The following is a 19658-nucleotide window of genomic DNA, read 5'->3' on the forward strand; positions in this document are numbered from 1 at the left end:
GGAGTGGGAAAACGATGCTTTATTAAATTAGTGGCAAGGTAGCAAATGCATCTCGGGTGGTTCGGCGGGAGCGGCGGTGGAAGCGGCGGGTCGGGGCCCGAGCATCCCGCGGGCTGGGAGCGGGGCGCCGGGGGACGAGGGGCTCGCAGCCTCCCCGGCGAGAGGGTCACGCAAACCGGCGGGCGCCCGTTGGGTGAACGGAAAAGGGCGGCGGGGGAAAAACCCGCAGGGAAGGTGGAGACGGAGGGTTTAAAATTAAATACCGCAGCGGGGTCGAGATGCCAGGGCAGCCACGCGGTTTAGGGGGAAAAGCGTGGGCGCGCTGAAGCGTGAAATCCCCGTCGCCCGCGCACGGAGCGGCGCGAAGGGGAGCCCGAGCATCGGCTCCGGCGCGTTGCCGGCAACGGGAGCGGGCTGGCGCGTCCCCTCCTTGCAGCCCCGCGAGCGGCGAACGTCTCCGCCGGGTCCCAGCTCCTCGCTCCCCTTCGCTACCTTCTACCGGGCTGCCGCCCGCCCGTGTGTTTAAAAAAAAAAGGGGGGGGGGGAACAAAACAACAACAAAAAACCACGCAAAAGTGTTAAGAAATCGTTAAACGGAGGAGCGTTACGTGGGCGAATAGGCTAGGTGAGGCGTCCGATTGTCGAGGGGGGCAGCGGGCTACGGGAGAGCGCGGAAGGGGCCGAAAGGCTCCCGCCGAGCCGGGCGCCGTCAGTCGTCCTCCGAGGACCACGATTCCTGCTCGTCTTTGAGCTGGCACCGCGGCGGCTGGCTGGGAACCAGCCGGAGGACCTCGGCTCCCGGCCCGGACGCGCTCTCGGTCCCGACGCCCTTGCCGAGCGGCGGCGTGGGGTTTTTCCCGGCGGCCGTTTCTCCGTATCCCGGCCCTTCCGGGGTCGCGGAGGTGGCCGTCGGCTCCGTTTCCTCGCCCGGGAGCTCCTGGGCGAGCGGGACCTTCCCGAGTCGCTCCTGCTCCGGTTGCGCCTCGCCGACGCCGTTCGGCAGCTCTGCGGGGATTTCGGCCAGGTCCTCCAGGCTGGCCTCGCTGCGCAGCCCGTTCAGCTCCCGGTTCTCGGCTTGGACGGTGCCGGACGTCGCCGGCTCCTCGGCGCTCGGTGCGGCGGCCGCTGGCGTCTCTTGGACCGTGGGCTCCTCCTCGCTGGAGGACGCGGGCGAGGAGTCTCCATCATCTTCTCCCAACTCGCGGGGTGGACGTGTCGGCTCGGTCCCGCCGGGAGCCTGCTGCTCGGCTTCGGCCAGCCTTGCCCCCAACATCAGCTCCTGGTTGAACTCCAGGGCTTGCTCTACTATTTCCAGAATATCCGAGTCTTTCATGACGTGCGCCGGCGTTTTTGCAGCGAGATCAAGCCCGTCTGCGTTGTCTTGGTTCGTCCCTGTGAAACCGTCCTGCCCAGGGTGGCTGCGCCCTTGGTCATCGGCCTCCTGCGAGGAGCCTGGAGGAGGTGGGTCGGCATCCGAGGTCTGCTCCTCCTCGGCCGGGGGAAGGCTCTCGCCGTCCGCCGTTTCTTCTTCTGGAGCCGGCGATGGCTGCTTGCCCGGCGCGCTCTCCTCCGGGGCGGCCTCCCGGGGCGGGCTGAGCTCGGCCGTGCCGGACTCGTCCTCCTGCTCCGGGAAGGGCTCCTCCGTCCCCGGCTGCCCGGGGGAATCACGGCTCAGAAACTCAGCGCCTCTGCTGGCCTCGCTCTCCGGTTCGGCGGCGGCGAATCCCTCCGAACGCCCTCGTCCCTCGCGGGCGCCGGAGTCCGCGTCGGGGCTCTCTGCGCCCTGCTCTGGCCCGTCGGCGATTCCTGCGGAGCGCCCCTCGCCCGGGGCCGAGCCGAGCTCTGCCGCCGGCATGGCTTCCTCTAGCTCGGCAGTGAAATCCCCAGCTTTTGGCATCTCACGTTCTTCTGTGGGCGTTTTTATGCCTTCGTCTGCTTGGCCAGCAAGTGCTTCGAAGTGCCCTTCGTCCTCTGGCGCTGGAGATGTTTCTCTGGGAGCTTTTAGATCATCTTTGTTGGCTTCAGTTGCTTCGACTTTGATTTCTTCGAAGTCCTCTGAGATCTCGGCGTCTTCTGAGCTGGGTGCCTCTTGGTTGGGAGCAGAAACCATGAAATAACCTTCCTCTTCCTCGGCACACTCTGCCGCAGGGGCTGACTCCATCCCTGCCTCCTCCTCCTCTTCGTGGCTTTCTTTTAAGGGAGTTATTGGCCTGTGGCTCCCCTCCAGCTCTCCTTCATCCTCCAGAGCAATTTCGGATGCCGGAGCTGGCTCTGCAGCGTCTTCGCCAGCCCGAGGCGTTGGGCTGCGTGCGATCGCAGCCAGCATCTGCCCTTCGTAGAGGTGCAAAGGCGTGTTATCCGGCAGGGTGTCTTCCAGCTGGATGCTCTTGCTTGTCCCCGGCTCCTGGCCCAGCTCTTCTGTTCTCTGAGCATCCTCCTCCTGGCGCTCATCGCTTTCTGCGTAGTCACCTGGAGCCTGGTGAAAGGCCGCCGAGCCCGTGCTGGCCTTCTCCGGCTCCTCAGGCTCTGAAGGGAGCTCGTCCTCTGCGTCCTCAGCCCTTGCCTGCGCCTCCCACGACGCCTCCGGAGCTGCGGCCGGCTCCTCGCTGCCTCCTGGCCCCGGAGCGTCCCCGGGTGCCTGGGCAAGCTGGTCCTGGTGGCCCTCCTGGGCTTCCCTCACCAGTCCCAGGGCAGGCTCGGCCTCCTGCTCCGTTTCGCTTTGTGGTGTTGGCTCCTGCTGGCTCCTCAAGCTACTCCCGGTGTCGTCTTCGTCGTCTTTTCCTGCTGCTTCTATTTCAGCCGGCAAAATGCCCTCTGTCTCCTCGCTTTCTGGTACCCCTGTGCTTGTGAGGATGTCATCCACCCAGGCTGGCTCTTGGGGTGTGACGTTGGCATCTTCTGTCCCTGGAGATCCCTCTGTGTCCTCCTCCCCTTTCATTTCCCAGTCCTCTGGATGGTCCTTTCGGAAGTTGTCATCGTCTCCGCTGCCCAGGACTTCCTCCCTCGGCAGGGTCTCCAGCTCTTCTTGCTCCAGCGTGTCATCTTCAAAGCCGTTTTCCTGCAGGACCCCAGACTGCTCCAAGGTAACTTCCTCCTGCCTCAGGTCTTCAGGCCCCAACATCTTCCCTTCAGCCTTGAGGTCCTCTCCTTCCAAAGCCTCCTCTCCTGGCTCTCCCATTTCTCCCTCGCCATCTCTTGCTCTGTCTGCGATCTCCTCTCCCGTGGTGTCTTCTTCAGCCCGTGATAAAGCTTCTGCTGAGATGCTCTCTTTGGTGCTTGAGAGCTCATGTTCTGGGCACATCTCCTCCCTCCTTTCTTCCTCTACAGCAGGATCTGTCTCGCACAGAGGCATTTCCTGGTGCCCCAAACTTTCCTGCTCTCTCTCAACAAGATCCTCTTCTAGGTGGCCTTCCCCAGGCAAAACGGGGTGACTTTCCATGGGGCAAGCATGCGTGGCTTGGATTTCCTTCTGTAGGGACTCTTCTTCTCGCACTTCCTTTGCTGCTTCTGAGAAATCGCGCTCTTCGTCCTCCCTGGAAGGGCTCCAGAGTCCCCGTCTCTCCTCATCCTCTGAGAGGTGCAACGCCTCCGTGCTCACGGCCTCCACGTCGTCTTCTCCTTGCTCTGGCTCCTCCAGGCCTCCCCCGGCAGTAGCTGCCTGGCTGGGGTGATCTGTGCTGCCTTCCCAGCGCTCGGCATCGGGCTCAGATGAAGCGAGCATGTCTTCGCCCAGCGGGCTGCCTGCGGCGTCGCGCACGAATTCCGGCTCCCCGCTTTCCTCTGGGCTCAGCAGCGTCTGCATCTCTTCCTCTTTGCTCCCTTCCTCCTCCCAAGATCTCATCGCCTCCTGGGTTTCTGTCTCACTCTGTGCAGCAACGAGAAAATCAGGTGCGCTTTCTTCCTCCTGCTCGCTGGACGGTCCTAGCTCCAGGTGGGACGTTGCTCCATCCTGCTGAGCGGTGCGCTCCATGTCTGGTTCCTCGTGCATGTCTCCTCCAGCCCTCTCTTCTAGGAGGGCTTCAAAATTGGCATCCTCAGTGCCATCGACCTCCTCCATGGGGTGATCGGCTGCCGTCTGGCCGGGGAGCTCGGGCGTGCTCCCTACCCTGTAGCCCTCTGTAGCCCTCTCGGCCCTGAGCATGGGCTCTTCTTTGGGCTGAGCATCGTCTCTCACCTCCTTGAGAGCATCTTCCAACGCTTCAGTGACCAGCTGGTCGGGGTACAGCAACTGTGGGGCAGGTGACTTCCCAGGTGGCTCCTCGCTGAGGTCTTGGGTCTTCTCATCCTTGGCTTCCTCATGAGGGTGCTTGTTCTCGCTCGGCTCCGGTGCCGTGAGGCTCAGGGGCTCAGGCCGCTCTGGGGAGTGGGGACGGGCCGTTGCCTCCGCGCCGGCGGCCGGGAGAGCTCCGCTGGGCGGCACCGGGCTCGGCGCGGAGCGGCCGGCAGCGCCGAGGTCCCTGGCGGCGCCGGCAGCCTTCAGCGCCGGGGACTGGAGGACCGAGTTGATTTTCTGGAACTCCCTGGTGACGGGGCTCTTGCTTTTGGGGGTCAGGGCCTTGAGGGCTTCGCTTTGGGTTTTTGCTAGCTGCATCTTCGCCTCTGCCTTGGGGAAGACGGAGGGACTCGTCCGGTGATCCCAGGAGAGCAGCCGCCTGCTCTCAGGCGTCGCGGGCTGGAGCTTGCTGGCGCTCGCCTCCAGCTTGACGTCTGCAGAGAGCCACGGGAAGAGCCGGGCTCAGGCTGCGCTCTGCCCTCCCGGCTGGAGAGGGGAAGAGCCCAGCACGGCGGGTTCACGCCGGCCTCGCTCAAAGCAGGAATGAGGCAAAGCTGGGAGCTCTGTGCACTGGGGAAGGCACCCCCGGGAGCACCGCGTGGGCCCTGCGGGTGTTTTGGGGGATGTTCACGTGAAGGATGAGCTCGGTGAGAAATGGGGCTCCTTGGAGGAGCCAACCTGGTGCTCAGCAAATGGGCCCGATGCTGCTGAACCCCGTGGGGCTTTTGGGGAGGCTGGAGGGGCCCTGGGGACTGCTGGCTCCCTGTGACACCTCTGTGCATTTTCCTGCCTGCTGGCCCGTGTCCCCTGTTCCTATTTTTAAACAGCCCCTTCATGGAAACTGGGAAATTCCTCCCTGGAGTGCTGCTGAGCTGCAACATCTGGCAAGCTCGAGGAGGATCTGCACCATGCAAAGACGGCGCTCTGCCCGCGGAGCCGGTTTCCCCGGCCGGGTAACACGGAGATGGTGCCCGGGAGCCCGATGGGGGAGCCGGGCAGGAGCCCGGGGAAGCGCTGGCAACCCACCGAGGTGAGGCCAAGGGGAGAAAAGCAGAAGGCAGGAAGAAACGCTCAGGTGGTTTTTAGGGCAGCTTGAGGTCCCCGTGGGGAGCGTGGAGTTGCTCCAGCCCTCCTTGGCCTCCTTGTGCATGGGGGGAATTTATAAAAAAAAAAAAAAAAAAAAAAAAAGGAGGCGAAGAAGCAGATAAGGCTGAGGAGGGGGAGAGGTGGCTCTGGGCTTATCTGCTCTGCCGCGGAGGTGTCTGGAAGGCCATCTCCAGATGGACCCAGGAGTCCCGCGGGCGCTGTTAGCACCTTCCTATCGCGGCAGAGCCGCCGCTGCCAGCAAAACGCTCATGTCTATATTCAGCCCCCGTCCCCTTAACCCTCGCGGCGTCGGCCGCGCCGAGGCGGCCCGAGCCCCGTGCGCTGGCCGCCGCTCTCTTACCTCGCAAGCCGTTGGCCAGCTTGTATTCCCCGGCGGGCATTTGCAGCCGGGTGCTTTCTGCTTCCAGCAGCGTCCTGGAAGGAGAGGAGTGGGCTTACGTGGGCACGGCGGCGGGAGCATCCGTGCAAGAGCTGCCCCTGGGCTAGGTCTCCCTTGCTTTAGGGGTAAACTGAGGCACGGAGGGGCTAGGGATGGTTTTGCACAGCGTCGCTCCGGCAGCCTTGCTTGCAGCCCCGGCCTCGGCGCAGGGTCCGGGGCACCCAGCGGGCTGCGGGGCCGGGGCAGCCCTTTCCCCAGGGAACTGCAGCTCTTTGCAAAGGAGCTTCCCCCCTGGCCGGGGCTCTCGTCCCATCCCCCCGGCCCCGGGATTAGCGTCGGCGCCGGGTGACATCATGCTCTGGCGGGGAGGCCCCTTCGCCGGGGCTGCCCCTATTCTCATGCTAATTGTCCCCCCTAGTCCTCTCCCAGGCTGCCTTTGTCCGAGGCCATCTGGAAGGGCCGGGCTGGGAGAGGGGGCGCCGAGCTGGCCGCGGCGGTGGCCCGGCCGGGGACCTCACCTGTAGGTCGCCACTTCCAAGCTCAGGGACATCTTCAGGTGCATGAGCTGCTGCCTGTCCTCCAGCACCTGGGCGATCTGCACGCGCAGAGCCTGCTTCTCCTGCTCCAGGGCCTCGAGCGCCAGCTGCGGGCAGCAAGCACGGCGGGACGACGAGGTCAGGGCTGCTCTGCCGCCCGCCTGCGTCCCTGCTCGAGCTGGGACGTGGCTGATCCCCCCCCCCTCCACCCCACCAGCAGCGTGAGGGGTCTGGGTGGCTTTCACTGGTGGCTGATCCCTCCCTCCCCTTGGGCGCTCTTCCTCCCCGTCCTCGCCCTCTGGTTGCACGGGAAATAATCGCTCCGTCCCCCTTCCTGCCATGGGAGCCAAAGGACGTGGGTGAGCTGGCCGTGACTTGGCTCCAACAAGCGTCTACTTCCTAATCGGCGGCACCGGGGGAAGGACACGCTTGCCGGGGTCTGTGCAAACCCTGGGAGCGGCTCATGCTTCCCTGGGTCCCCGAGCATCCCAGGGGATGCTGCAGGGTGAGGGGTGCTGGGGGCGCTTGGCCTGGGCACGGGGCCACCGAGGGAAGGCAGCAGCGAGGAGAGCGATGCACGAGGAGAGGAGGGAGCAGGGCGCCAAAAGCGCGTGAGCCGGAGGCGGCCGAACGGAGGAGGAACGAAAAGGCCGGCTGGGCGGCGGGAGCCGGAGCGCGACGCCGGCGTGGGAAAGAGACGCGTTTCGGGCGAGCGGCCGCGACGCCCTTTCGCTCCGCTGGAGCTTTCGGACCTGGAACAAAGAGGGACCCCTTGCCCACGGGGCTGGCGCTCCGCGGTGCCGGTTGCTCCCGTCGGCGGGCCCTGGCCGTTCCCGGCATTTCCAGCCCCTTCTCCGCCGCGGCCCCCCCCGCCCGTAGCCTCCTCCGCTGAATTATTTTTGCAGCTGTCCGGCCGCAGCTGCAGCGAAGTCGGCTGGAGTTTGTCCTTCCTTTAAGCCTCCCCGCCGGCTTGACCCCGGTCCCGGCTCCCAGCAGCTGGGGGAGCGATGGCAAGGGGCTGCCGTTTCCCCTGGGAAAATCCGCCGATGCCGGAGGGGAAAAGCCTCCCGGCCGGTTGAGAAACCGAGTCAGGGCGCAGGGGAGGACCCGCTGGCTCAGAGGGGATCCCCTGCAGCGGTGCCGCCTCGGGTCCCTCTTGTCCCAGGGCCAAGGATGTCACCGAGCTGCTCCTCCTCCCGCCCTCTGCCTCGTCTCCCAGCTGCAACTTATCCCGAGCTGCTGCCGGGCCATCCGGTCCTCCCCAGGGCTCTTCCTCCTGGGATTTGCTCCCTCCTTGGCTTTGCTTCCACCTACCCCGGCGGCGGGTGCCTTCCCCCCTCGGGCTGCGCTGCCTTCCCCGAGACGGGGTGCCGACGCGGCAGCTCTCCCCTCCTGCCTTCACCCACCTGGAACTTCTCGGCCTCCCCTCTCTGCTCCTGCCACTGGCGCGACAGGCTTTCCTCCAGCATGTCCTTCCGCGCTTTGAGCCCCGCCAGGTCCTTCTCCAGGTGCCGCAGCTGCAGCTGGCTCTGCTGGTTGTCTTCCACTGCTTTCCAGAGGTTCTCCTTGGCTTGGCAGAGGGAGCTCTCCAGCTGGGACACCTCTGTCTTGTAGGTCTCCACGGCCCCCTTCCAGATCTCCGAGAGTCTCTTGGAGTAGTCCTCCACCTCCACGGGCTGGAAAGCCACCGACACGCAGCGAAAGCTCTCCAAGCTCTGCGAGAAGCTGGCGATCTCGTGGTCCAGCCCTGCTTTCTCCTCCTCGTGCACCTCCAGCAGGGCTTCCACCTCCTTCTCCAGCTGCAGGGCTCTCTCCTTCAGCCAGATCTGAGCTCTCCTCTCCTCTTCCAGCTCCTTCTTGCTCATGGACAGCTGCTTCTTGGCTTCCTCCCGAGCTGCTTGCTCCTTCTGGCACCTGCTTTTCACGTGCTGGATCTCCTCGTAGAGGTTGTCCCGGGCCAGCTCCGCCGAGCACTTCTCCCTGAAGGCATCGTCCAGTGTGGCCCGCAGGGCTCGTAGCTCCTCTTCGTACTTGGTCCTCCACGAGTCCTCTCCTGGGCTGCCCTTGGCGCTCTGGATCTCGGCTCTCAGCACCTCGTTCTCCTCTTCCAGGAACTTCACACGGGCCAGGTAAGCCTCCAGGCGCTTGTTGAGGTCCCACATCTGGAGGGACTCCTCGCCCAGGGCTCTGGTGCCCACCAAGCCCTCCATGCTCAGCATCGGCGGTGAGTGCCCGGACCGCTGCCCGAAACGCACTGGCGGCCGGCGCGGGGAGGGGAGGGAGAGGAAAGGCAGGCGCGGGAGCGAGTGGCTGGGAGAGGAGCGAAGCGGAGCTATTCATACTCCACGCCGGGTGAGGGGGAGGCCCCTGAGACCCAGGCGGAGGAGGAAGGCGGGGGGTTAACTCTTCCGCGGCCAGCACGCTGGTGGCCCCGCGCGTGCGTCCTGCCCGCTGGGGAGAGGGGACGCGGGAGCTCGCCGCCGGCCCCAGCCCGCGGCGGATGGCTCCGTCCCGACCGGCACGGGGGCAAGCAGCAGCCCCCTCCCCGGAGATGTGGGTCCCACGTGGGCACCCCAGCCGGGGGCTCAGCTCCATTCCCCCCCCCTCCTGCTTTTTGGGGGGTCTGTTTTGCACCGTCCCGACGACTTTGCGCGCTTGAGCCGGGGGGGGGATGCCTTGCCGTGCCTCAGTTTCCCCAGCAAAGCCGCCGTGATTGCCGTGCAGGGAATCGCTGCGGCGACGTGCCGGAGCTGGCGCCGACCCTCGGCACGGCCCTTTCGGGACGTTTCCGAGGGCAGGGTGGCAGCAACCGCCTTGTCCCCCCCCACCAGGGACGGGGGCACCGGGGAGGTCGGCGTCCCCCCCGTCTCCCCGCAGTGCTCCTCCCAGCTGCAAATCTCTCTCTTTCCAGATGTTGCCCCGTCGGAGCCGGGCTCCGGCGGCCGATCGCCGCAGGTTTCGCCGACGGCCCGAAAAAACTCGGCAGGCGCCAGCCCAACGTTTGGTTTTGCTGCCGGCTTTCACCCGCCGGGGGCAGATCTTTCACGGTGGGGTTACGAATCGCTTCGCGGGGGAGCGTTTGGGGAATTTTTTTTTTTTCTTAATTTTCCAGCTGATTTATTTGCAGGGGGAGGGGAGAGGGTTGGGGAGGAGCGGGGATGGTTTCAAAAATCCAACCTTGGGGATTTCTGCGAACAAAAGAGCCGGAAAAAAAAAAAAAACATTCGGATAGAAACTTTTCACCAGCTCTTTCTCTCCCAGTGCGACGGTGGGGTTTTTTTTTCCCCCCCCTCCCAGGAAGGTCCCTGCTCTGTCCTCGTCCTGTGCAACGGAGAAAAGAGCAAAAGTCCCTTCCGGAGCCATCCCGAGGGCTTGGCGCTGCCTCCCGAGAGACGAGCAACAGTCCCCTCTGCTGGCAAAGGCCACCGGCGAGCTGCCACCGAGCCTCTCGGGGCCGCGCACGCCGTCCCCGGCCCCTTTGGGGCGGCCGCCTCGCCGGTTCGGCCGCGCGGGTGCTCCCCGAGGGGATCGGCTTTCCAGCTAAATCTGCGTCCAGACATCCTGTCTGGTTCCCCCAGTTCCCCCCCCCCCCCGGCTCTGCTTTGCCGTTCGCGGCCGGGATTGAAATGCCATTAAGCGATAGGGGCGGAGGGGAGGCTGCGCCGGGTAATCGGTCTCCGGCTTGGAGATGGATCTTCATCTCCTCCTCTTCCTCGTGCTGCCACGCGATGGGCAGGCCGGGCACCGGCCGTCGGCGGTGCAGAGGCCCCGGGAAAGCAGCGAGCCGGGCCAGGAGGTACCTCTGCTCCGCCGAATTACGGGACGCGGTCCCTCTGCCTTTGGGATGGGGACGGAGAGGCGGTGAGCGCGACGGGTCCGGTCTGACCCGGCAGCAGCCGGAGGCCGCGTGCCGGAGCCCGGCTCGCCGCCTCCGGGCTGCCTTTCCCCATCCGTCCGTCCGTCCATCCCTCCCCGCAGAAACCCCGGCTGGGTGCTGCCCTCCGGCGCTTTGCACCGGCCGCTGGCAGGGAGAGCTAAGGCAGCCCTGGGAGCCAGTGCTTGCTAATTAAGGGATGCTAATTGGGGCAGGCTCGCTCCCGCGGCTCCGGGGCTGCCCTGCTTTTCAAGGCTCGTTTTTCGCGTGGGCAACCGGCTTCCCAGGAGCGGCCGAAGGGAGCCGGGGCCTGAGCGTCGGCGTCTGCCGCAAGGAGGCCCTCGATGCACGTCTCTCCTCCCTTTCCTCGCTCCCCCTCTCCTTCCCCTCCGGGGCCTCTTTCGCCGGCCTTTTCTGCAGCTTTTGCCCCGTCGAGCCCGGCGTCCCCTCGCCGGCCGACCTGGCACCATCTGGCTGGCAGATGAGCGACTAGATGGAAAGTCCTCCTGGGGCCGAGGATGTCCGTGTGTCCCTGTGGGATGCTGGTGGGCAGGAGCCCCTCGGGACGGGGATGTGTGGGGTGTGGGGTCAAGAGTGTCCGTGTGTCCCTGCGGGATGCTGGTGGACAGGAGCCCCTCGGGACGGGGATGTGTGGGGTGTGGGGTCAAGAGTGTCCGTGTGTCCCTGCGGGATGCTGGTGGGCAGGAGCCCCTCGGGACGGGGATGTGTGGGGTGTGGGGTGAAGAGTGTCCGTGTGTCCCTGCGGGATGCTGGTGGGCAGGAGCCCCTCAGGACGGGGATGTGTGGGGTGTGGGGTCAAGAGTGTCTGTGTGTCCCTGCGGGATGCTGGTGGGCAGGAGCCCCTCAGGACGGGGATGTGTGGGGTGTGGGGTCAAGAGTGTCCGTGTGTCCCTGCGGGATGCTGGTGGGCAGGAGCCCCTCGGGACGGGGATGTGTGGGGTGTGGGGTCAAGAGTGTCCGTGTGTCCCTGCGGGATGCTGGTGGGCAGGAGCCCCTCGGGACGGGGATGTGTGGGGTGTGGGGGTGAAGAGTGTCCGTGTGTCCCTGCGGGATGCTGGTGGACAGGAGCCCCTCGGGACGGGGATGTGTGGGGTGTGGGGTGAAGAGTGTCTGTGTGTCCCTGCGGGATGCTGGTGGGCAGGAGCCCCTCGGGACGGGGATGTGTGGGGTGTGGGGTCAAGAGTGTCCGTGTGTCCCTGCGGGATGCTGGTGGGCAGGAGCCCCTCGGGACGGGGATGTGTGGGGTGTGGGGTGAAGAGTGTCCGTGTGTCCCTGCGGGATGCTGGTGGACAGGAGCCCCTCGGGACGGGGATGTGTGGGGTGTGGGGTCAAGAGTGTCTGTGTGTCCCTGCGGGATGCTGGTGGGCAGGAGCCCCTCGGGACAGGGATGTGTGGGGTGTGGGGGTCAAGAGTGTCCGTGTGTCCCTGCGGGATGCTGGTGGACAGGAGCCCCTCGGGACGGGGATGTGTGGGGTGTGGGGGTGAAGAGTGTCCGTGTGTCCCTGCGGGATGCTGGTGGACAGGAGCCCCTCGGGACGGGGATGTGTGGGGTGTGGGGGTCAAGAGTGTCCGTGTGTCCCTGCGGGATGCTGGTGGGCAGGAGCCCCTCGGGACGGGGATGTGTGGGGTGTGGGGGTCAAGAGTGTCCGTGTGTCCCTGCGGGATGCTGATGGGCAGGAGCCCCTCGGGACGGGGATGTGTGGGGTGTGGGGGTGAAGAGTGTCCGTGTGTCCCTGCGGGATGCTGGTGGGCAGGAGCCCCTCGGGACGGGGATGTGTGGGGTGTGGGGTCAAGAGTGTCTGTGTGTCCCTGCGGGATGCTGGTGGGCAGGAGCCCCTCGGGACGGGGATGTGTGGGGTGTGGGGTCAAGAGTGTCTGTGTGTCCCTGCGGGATGCTGGTGGGCAGGAGCCCCTCGGGACGGGGATGTGTGGGGTGTGGGGTCAAGAGTGTCCGTGTGTCCCTGCGGGATGCTGGTGGGCAGGAACCCCTCGGGACGGGGATGTGTGGGGTGTGGGGGTGAAGAGTGTCCGTGTGTCCCTGCGGGATGCTGGTGGGCAGGAGCCCCTCGGGACAGGGATGTGTGGGGTGTGGGGTCAAGAGTGTCCGTGTGTCCCTGTGGGATGCTGGTGGGCAGGAGCCCCTCGGGACGGGGATGTGTGGGGTGTGGGGTCAAGAGTCTCCCGGGCTGAGGATGTCTGTGTGTCCCTGCAGGATGCTGAGGATCAGGAGTCTTCCAGGATGGGATGATCTGGGAAGCTGGTGGTCAGGAGTCCCTGGGGCTGAGGATGTCCATGTGTCCCTGTGGGATACTGGAGGTAAGGAGCCCCCTGGGATGGGGATATCTGGGATGCTGGGGGTTGGGAGCCCCCCGGGATGGGGATATCTGGGATGCTGGGGGTCAGGAGTCCCCTGGGCTGGGGATGTCTTGGATGCTGGAGGTTGGGGGTCCCCTGGGCTGGGGATGTTCATGCGTCCCTGCGGGATACTGAAGGTCTGGAGTCTCCCTGGATGGGGATGTCTGCGATGCTGGGCGTCAAGAGTCCCCTGGGATGGGGATGTCTGGGATTGTAGAGGTCAGGAGTCCCTGGGGACGACTGTGTGTCCCTACAGGATGCTGGGGGTGAGGAGCCCCCTGGGACGGGGATGTCCACGCACCCCTTCCTCTCTGTGGCCGCCTGGCCTGGCTTTTCCTGCCTCCTGGTGGGATGCAGGGAGACCAGGAAAGTCTGATTTGAGCTGGAGCACGTGGCATCCCAGGGGCCAGAGCCTGGCTGGCTGCCAGCGAGCTTGGCATGGGGGCATGCAGCGGGCGCTGGTACGTGGCTTCGAGCAGGGCCCGAGCGGGGGGAAGGAGGAGGAGGAGGAGGAGGAAGAACAGCTGGGCCACGGGGCTCCTTTCACCGCACCGTGAAAGGCTGTGACACAGCTGGGCGCCACGGGGCCGCCTGCGGCCGGCGAGACGGGGCGCTGGGAGGCAGTGGAGCCTGCGGCGGCGGGATGCGGGGTCGGGGCAGCCGGCAGCCCGGAGCCGGCTTGGCGGGAGGCTGCGTCCGGGCAGCCCGTCCGAGAGGCAATTTTTCTTCCAAATCGCTGGAAGAGGCTGGTGGAGCGAAGGAAGGGGGGCAGAAGGATCCGATAGCTGAGTCGACATGTGGTTTTCTGTGGGTCTGCGTCCGGGGACGGGAGCAGGGGATTCTCTGATGTCTGATAAGGGTTGTGCGCCTGCTGCCACCTTTCACTGACGCCTCCTCTCCCTCTCTCCCGCTGTTGGCCATGGTGCAAAGCTACCAGTAAGTCCAACAATTATTATGGGAAGGGACTGGCAGAGAGATAGCCCTTCAGAGCGGGATGAGGCATTCGCCTCTGGAAAGCAGGCTAGGGAGCCCCGGCCAGCACTGTGCCGCCAGGCGGGGAACATTTGTTCCCAATTAGGGCTGGTAACGCTCCTTGCTGAGCAAGCAGTTCCAATTTTCCCCATCCCTGAGCGCTTCGCCGCAAACTTACCCAGCGCAGGATGCGATTCGTGGGCCGGGCGGCGAGCGAAGACCTGCGGGTGCTGCTGCTGCAGGACGGGGCCGGCGACGGAGCAGCGTGCGGCGCTTGGGACCGGCCGCGGAGCACCCTGGGCACCCGGGCCTGGGCGATGGGTGCCGGCAGCCGCGTCCGTTGGCCAGAAGGGTGCCGGCTTCATCCCAGCGTCCTTTTTCCCCTCTGCCTGGGAGGGCTCGGGGCGTGCTGTGTGATGGGATGCCGGCGGGGGCAAGGCGGTGGCAGCTCTCGCCGCGGGAAATGGGGCTGGCCAGTCCAGCGGTGCCGCGGGAAAAAGCTCGCCCTGGTGAGAAACGTGGGAATGGGGAGCAGTGCCAGCGGAGCCGGCGACGCGCTAGCCTGGGAAGGGCTCCAGGCTCGGCCGGACACCCATCTCTTTCGGATGGGTTAGGAAAAAGATCTGAATCGCTGCCGCTCCATCGGGGCGAGCATGGCCAGGCGCCGGCTGCTCCATGTCCTGCTGGACAAGGTCACCTTTGGGTGCTGCGTTGCCGCTTCCCCTGCTCCGCGTGGGGATTTTGGGGTTGCGGGAGCAGGCTCGGGAGCTGTTTGTGCCGACCCGGCCCGGCCGAGCGGAGATTTGCAGCCCGAACTGCGGCAGCCTCCGGGGCAGAGCGCTGCGGCGGGCGGCAGCTAACGAGCCCTTTTCCACTGCCCGTAATTATTTCCCGGGGTGACGAATGATTAATTCTGCTCAGGAGCGGCGGCTTTCTGCAAACTCACCCAAGCAATTATCCGGCAGGCTCCGCGCCGGCCTCCCCCCGGGGTAAAGGATGCCGCGTGCGAGAGAAAGTTTGAGCCAGATCTGGTTTAACTCCCCCCCCTCTGCCACCCCAACCCTGATGCTGCAGCCAAGAAACCGAGTTCGGTCCGGAGCACGCGCTGCATTCCCAGAACGCCTGGGCCCTGCGGACGACAAGTATTTCCCATCTCTTTATCCTTTCGGCAGGCTGCATCGCCTCCGTATAACCTCACCAGCACTGGAATTTGGCTTAACCAGCCCGAAACGGAGCCAGCTCTGGGGTGGGGAGCGGCCGCCAGCTGGCACGGCGAGGGGCTCGTGGGCAGGCGCCCCGCTCCGGCCAAGGGAAGGCGGCCTCGGCGCCCCGGCACGCCCCGCGGGATTTGTCTCTGCGAGGCAGGATTTGGGTTTTTTTGGGGGGGGAGGGGGGGTGTCGTGCGTTTCAAGCGCTCCTCTAAAAGCAGGCTGCATCTGAAGGTGCATTCGTTGTTCTGGCCGCAATATGCCCCTCTCCTGCTCGTCTGCAGGTGGGGAAACTGAGGCACGGCGGGGCTGCCTCTCGCCCCGCTGCTCCCTTGGGGGCTGCCGCGAAGCCCCCCCCCCTCCCCGGGACCCCGCAGCCCGTCGGGACGAGCCGCTCCGCGAGCTGCGCTGCGTTGGATTAAATAACGTTGCCGGCTGGAGCATCCTCCTCTCCCCGCTCGGGATATTGTGCTGGCTTTTGCCAGCTGCCAGGAGGGAGGGAAGGGGAGGGACAACGCGCTCGCCAGCACGGTAGTAATTTTTTTTTTTTAATTAGGGGAAGGAAAAAAGTATAAAAGGAGGAGGGGAGGGAAAAAAAAAAAAAAAAAAAGGAGGCGAGGACCCGGACACACACAGAGATCTCCTCTTTTCTCGGTGCCTGCACTTATGCCTGGCGGAGCTCGTTCCCAGCCGTCCTGCCAACCTGCTGCCGAGCGCATCCCGTGCCTGCGCTCTCCCGGCGAAGCTGCGGCTCGGCTCTGCGGCGCCGCTCGGCCGCAGCCCCCCCGGCTCCCCGGCCGGGAAAGTTGCCTCTGCCGGCTGCGACGTCGGTGCCGCCGCTCCGCTCGGCTCCCGCCGCCGCGGCCCCCCCGGGAAGCACGGAGCAAGGTGGGATGCGAGCGGTGCCTCTTTCGGGCTCAGCCCCCGGCTCCTAGGGTTTTTTTTTTTTTTTTTTCCCCCGGGATGTCCGTAGGGTCGGGTCAGGGGGACGATGCTGCCCGGTGTCGGGTGCTGGGTTATTGCTATTAATTTCAATGTCTCCTTTAACCTCTTTCTCTCAGCTGGGGCAGGGAGGGAGGGAATGACATGCACTTTTCCTCCTCGGGGGACCCGGGGAGGACGCCGGAGTTGGCGCTTCGCGGGGATGCCAGCGCCGGGAAGGTTTGTCCTTGGCGCCGGGGACCCCCCCGGCCCGGGAGCCGAGGGCGCTCGCTCCCACGGTTGCAAGTTTAATTTTATTTTTTTTCCCCAACGGCAAACTGGGCTCTGCAGCGCTGGAGGCAGCTGGCCGGGCTCCGGCGGGGGCGGGGGGGGGGGTTCTTCCTAAGTGAGATGGAGAAGAGAATTGAGCCCCCTGCTCGTCCCGTCTCGGGGGAGCCCTCCCTGTCCCCGTCCCGCCGAGCCCCCGGCCGCTCCTGGCCCCACGGAGAGCGCGGTCCGCGTAGCGGTAGCACCAGCAAGGGAAACTGAGGCACGGAGCTGGGCAAGGGCTCGCTCAGGGTTTTCCCCCCCCCCCCCTTCCGGCTGGAGTGTTTCGCCCCGGGATGAAGGCGAGCATCTCGGAGCGCCTCGGAGCCCAGGACCTGTTGCTTTTCCTTCCGGCTGCCGGAGGGGTGGGAAAGTCCCACTTTGCCCCCAGCCCGGTGGATATTTGCAGCTGACTTTTTTGGAGCAGTTTTCGAGCGGGGCGGCGCGGTGCCTCCCTGCGGTTAGGGTGGGGGGGGGGGTCCAGGGCAGCAGGACGCCTGGGTCCTTCCTCCGGGCTTGCGCCCCACGATCCGAGGGCGGTCAGGACACCTGGGGACGCTGTGTGGGGAAATGGGTTTAGACTGGGGGAAACTGGGAGCAGGACTGGTTTTTTTTTCCTTTGGGGTGATGTAGCTGCTGGGGGGGGGGGAGCGATGCACCCGGTTCACGTGCGAAGGGGACGGGGAGGCCCCGCACTGCGGGTGTCGCTGTGAGCCGGGACACCCTGTCTTCTGCCCCATCTCGTGCCTCAGTTTCCCCATCGGTAACTCCCCCCTCCCGCCGGCAAAGCCGGCGTCCCCATCTGGCATCCAGGCCTGCTGCTCCGTTGGGGATCGTTTCACCTTGGTTTTCCTTGCGGGCCGGCGCGACGCTTCGCTCGGCAAGGATGTGCCGCCCGCTGCGTCCCAGCTGCGTCCTCGAGGATGCTGGAGCCGGGATGCCTGGGCTCTTCCAGCCCCCTCGATCCGGGGGGTGGTGGAGGGGGGGGGGGATGCATCCCTACCAGCCGGCCCCAGCCCCGCCAGCGCTGTCGGCGGCCGTGGCCGTGGGCCAGCGGCTCGTCTCCGACGGGAGGGAGGCGGGGGGGTGGGTGGGCGCCCACCCCTCCTGCCCAAGGGCTGCAACAAGGACCCCCTTTCTCCATGCCGGGGCCCCGGAGGGGGACCCCCCCCCCCTTGCTTTCTCCCCACCTGCTTCCGGGCTTTTAAGCCGTGCCAGCTCTCCCTGCCAAGAGGCATCCAGGGGCCGCCGCGCTGCATCCCCCCCCGCCCGGCCCCGTATCCCCCGCGGCCGGATGCACCCGCGTGTGCCGACCCAAGAGCTAACGCTGTAATTCTTCGGAAAAGCAAAGAAAAGGGTGTGGGGGGGCATTACCAGGGCCTGGGGGAGGCGGGTGATGGTGGCGGGGGGAATAGGGGGAGAGAAAAGCCAGGGGAAGGCAGCATCCCTCCTCCGGCAGGAGATGGTCCCTGCTACCGCCGGCAGGCCGGGACCGCGCGGGTTCGCGGCGCGGTGCAAAGCCGCCGGGGCGGGCGGCACGTGGGGATGCTGGCGGCGGCGAGGGGGCACCTTTCCCCGGGAAGGCGGCTCGCCTGCTGCCTGGAGCGGGGCCAGGCGCTGCCGCCGCCGCTGCTGACTCACTCTGCAGCTCGGCGTCCCCTGGAAAACCGCTTCCCCGCTCGGCCTCTTCTCCTGCCCCCCCCCCCCCTTCCCCACCACCGGCTCGCTGCGGGCTGGCAGGGCACCTTGGAGCAACCGGCACGTGGAGGGGGGCTCCCCCCCCTCCTCCGAAAAACCCAGGCTCCTGGGCCGATCCGGGTTCCGGCAGACGGATGAAGTGAAAGATGGTCCCCAAAATAGATGTTCGGCTCCGTTTTTCCGCCTGGTTTCCCGCGGAAATGAGGTTTTAGGTCCCCTCAGCTGCCTCCAGGCGAGGTCTTGGCGATGCTCAAGCGCCCGCAGCTTTTCGTGCTTGGGAAGGGGCGGCCGGCGGGTTGGGGGGGGGGTCTCAGCCCTCTTACGAGCCAGCGGAGAACCTACAGGGGAGCGCGGCGGGCCAGCCGCTCCGCCAGCCCGTGCCCCTTTTCACCGCTTTTGGCCCCGTTTCGCCGGGCTTGCGCCCGCCTTTTCTCTCCCGCGCTGAAAAATGTCCATTTATAGCAAATAACAACAGCAATAACAACCCCCCCCCCCCAAAACTTGCAGAGTGGGAGTCTCCTGCCCCATCGCAGGGCTCCGGGACCTGGTGGGCAGCAAAACCCCCAGCCAGGGTGGGCAGAGCCTGCGTTTCAGCACCCCCCCCCCCCGCCCCGGCGTGCCGTCCGCCAGCTCGGCCCGTCGCCCCTCTCTGTTGTCGCTCCGGGAGCGGGAAGCAAAGGCGCCGTCGACAAAAGGCTGCTTCGCTCCGCCGCGCGCGGCCGGGGCCGGCATGCAGCCCCCGAGCTGGCCCCCAGCCGCAGCGCCCAGTGGGGGCCGTTTTGGGCTCTCTCTGGAGCCCTGAGCCCGAGTTGGGGTGATGCGGGCAGAGCATGGGCAGCCCCTGGCTCAGTGCTCGGGGCTGCACGTCGGTGGGGCTGGGGGCTGGGGGGGGGCTGTACATCGTTGGTGCTTGATGCTGGGGCTGTGCATACTTGGTGCTTGGTGCTGGGGTTGTATGTCCTTGATGCTTGCTGCTGGGGGCTGTGCATCCTTGGTGCTGGGGGCTGTGCATCCTTGGTGCTTGGTGCTGTGCATCCTTGGTGCTGGGGGCTGTGCATCCTTGGTGCTGGGGGCTGTGCATCCTTGGTGCTGGGCCTGTGCATCCTTGGTGCTGGGTGCTGTGCATCCTTGGTGCTGGGGACTGTGCATCCTTGGTGCTGGGGACTGTGCATCCTTGGTGCTGGGTGCTGTGCATCCTTGGTGCTGGGGACTGTGCATCCTTGGTGCTGGGGGCTGTGCATCCTCGGTGCTGGGGGCTGTGCATCCTCGGTGCTGGGTGCTGTGCATCCTTGGTGCTGGGGACTGTGCATCCTTGGTGCTGGGGGCTGTGCATCCTTGGTGCTGGGCCTGTGCATCCTTGGTGCTGGGGGCTGTGCATCCTTGGTGCTGGGCCTGTGCATCCTTGGTGCTGGGTGCTGTGCATCCTCGGTGCTGGGCCTGTGCATCCTCGGTGCTGGGCTTGTGCATCCTTGATGCTTGGTGCTGTGCATCCTTGGTGCTGGGGGCTGTGCATCCTTGGTGCTTGGTGCTGGGGGCTGTGCATCCTTGATGCTTGATGCTTGGTGCTGTGCATCCTCGGTGCTGGGGGCTGTACATCCTTGGTGCTTGATGCTCTTGGTGCTGTGCATCCTTGGTGCTGGGGGCTGTACATCCTTGGTGCTTGATGCTTGGTGCTTGGGGTCGTGCATCCTTGGTGCTTGATGCTAGGGGCTGTGCTGTGCATCCTTGGTGCTGGGGGCTGTAGGTCTGTGGTGCTTGGTGCTGGGGCTGTGCATCCTTGGTGCTGGGGGCTTTGCATCCCTGGTGCTGGGTGCTGTATGCAGCGAGTCCGACCCGTGCGACGCCGTGGGCGCTGCTGAGGCCGCCGCGGTCGGCGCGGTCCCGAGAGCTCCCGGGGCCGCCTGGAGGCTCAGCGTCACCCGGGAACCGCCCGGCGCGTGGTCCTTACCGCTTGCGCCAAGCGGCCTGGCGACATAAAGGCTGTTTT

General features: G+C 65.9%; 2 protein-coding genes across 6 annotated transcripts in view; one reads left to right on the forward strand and one right to left on the reverse strand.

Annotated features, from left to right (window-relative positions):
• Window positions 1–13996, reverse strand: NES (nestin). 2 transcript variants are annotated; one of them, XM_068922266.1, is made up of 4 exons: window positions 13696–13996; window positions 6278–6402; window positions 5721–5794; window positions 1–4707 (listed from the first exon to the last, which is right to left on the reverse strand). In XM_068922266.1, exons 2-4 carry the CDS (start codon window positions 6319–6321, stop codon window positions 710–712), a joined length of 4116 nt encoding a protein of 1371 aa, XP_068778367.1. In that variant the 5' UTR covers window positions 6322–6402; window positions 13696–13996; the 3' UTR covers window positions 1–709. The 2 variants fall into 2 exon arrangements, with proteins under 2 accessions (XP_068778367.1, XP_068778366.1); XM_068922265.1 differs by lacking the exon at window positions 13696–13996 and adding an exon at window positions 7702–8646.
• Window positions 12223–19658, forward strand: part of BCAN (brevican) — a 20102-nt gene continuing 12666 nt past the window's right edge. For 2 of the 4 annotated variants that reach the window (XM_068922302.1, XM_068922305.1), the window contains exon 1: window positions 12365–12506. In XM_068922302.1, the coding sequence (XP_068778403.1) occupies window positions 12383–12506 (124 nt within the window). In that variant the 5' untranslated portion in view covers window positions 12365–12382. Of the gene's footprint in view, window positions 12242–12364; window positions 12507–15330; window positions 15614–19658 lie in introns of those variants that run through there. The other 2 variants (XM_068922303.1, XM_068922304.1) reach the window with 2 other exon arrangements.

This window comes from Struthio camelus, chromosome 30 (genome assembly GCF_040807025.1).
Source record: "Struthio camelus isolate bStrCam1 chromosome 30, bStrCam1.hap1, whole genome shotgun sequence".
NCBI lineage: Eukaryota > Metazoa > Chordata > Aves > Struthioniformes > Struthionidae > Struthio > Struthio camelus.

Bases quoted from the DNA above. Each gene is read 5' to 3' on its own strand.
- NES (XM_068922265.1), bottom strand. From the start codon at position 8,514: ATGCTGAGCATGGAGGGCTTGGTGGGCACCAGAGCCCTGGGCGAGGAG. The intron at 6,403-7,701 runs GTGGGTGAAGGC...TGCTGCCCGCAG, and splicing joins GGGAGGCCGAGAAGTTCCAG to CTGGCGCTCGAGGCCCTGGA. The intron at 4,708-5,720 runs GTAAGAGAGCGG...GGCTCTCTGCAG, and splicing joins GCTGGCCAACGGCTTGCGAG to ACGTCAAGCTGGAGGCGAGC.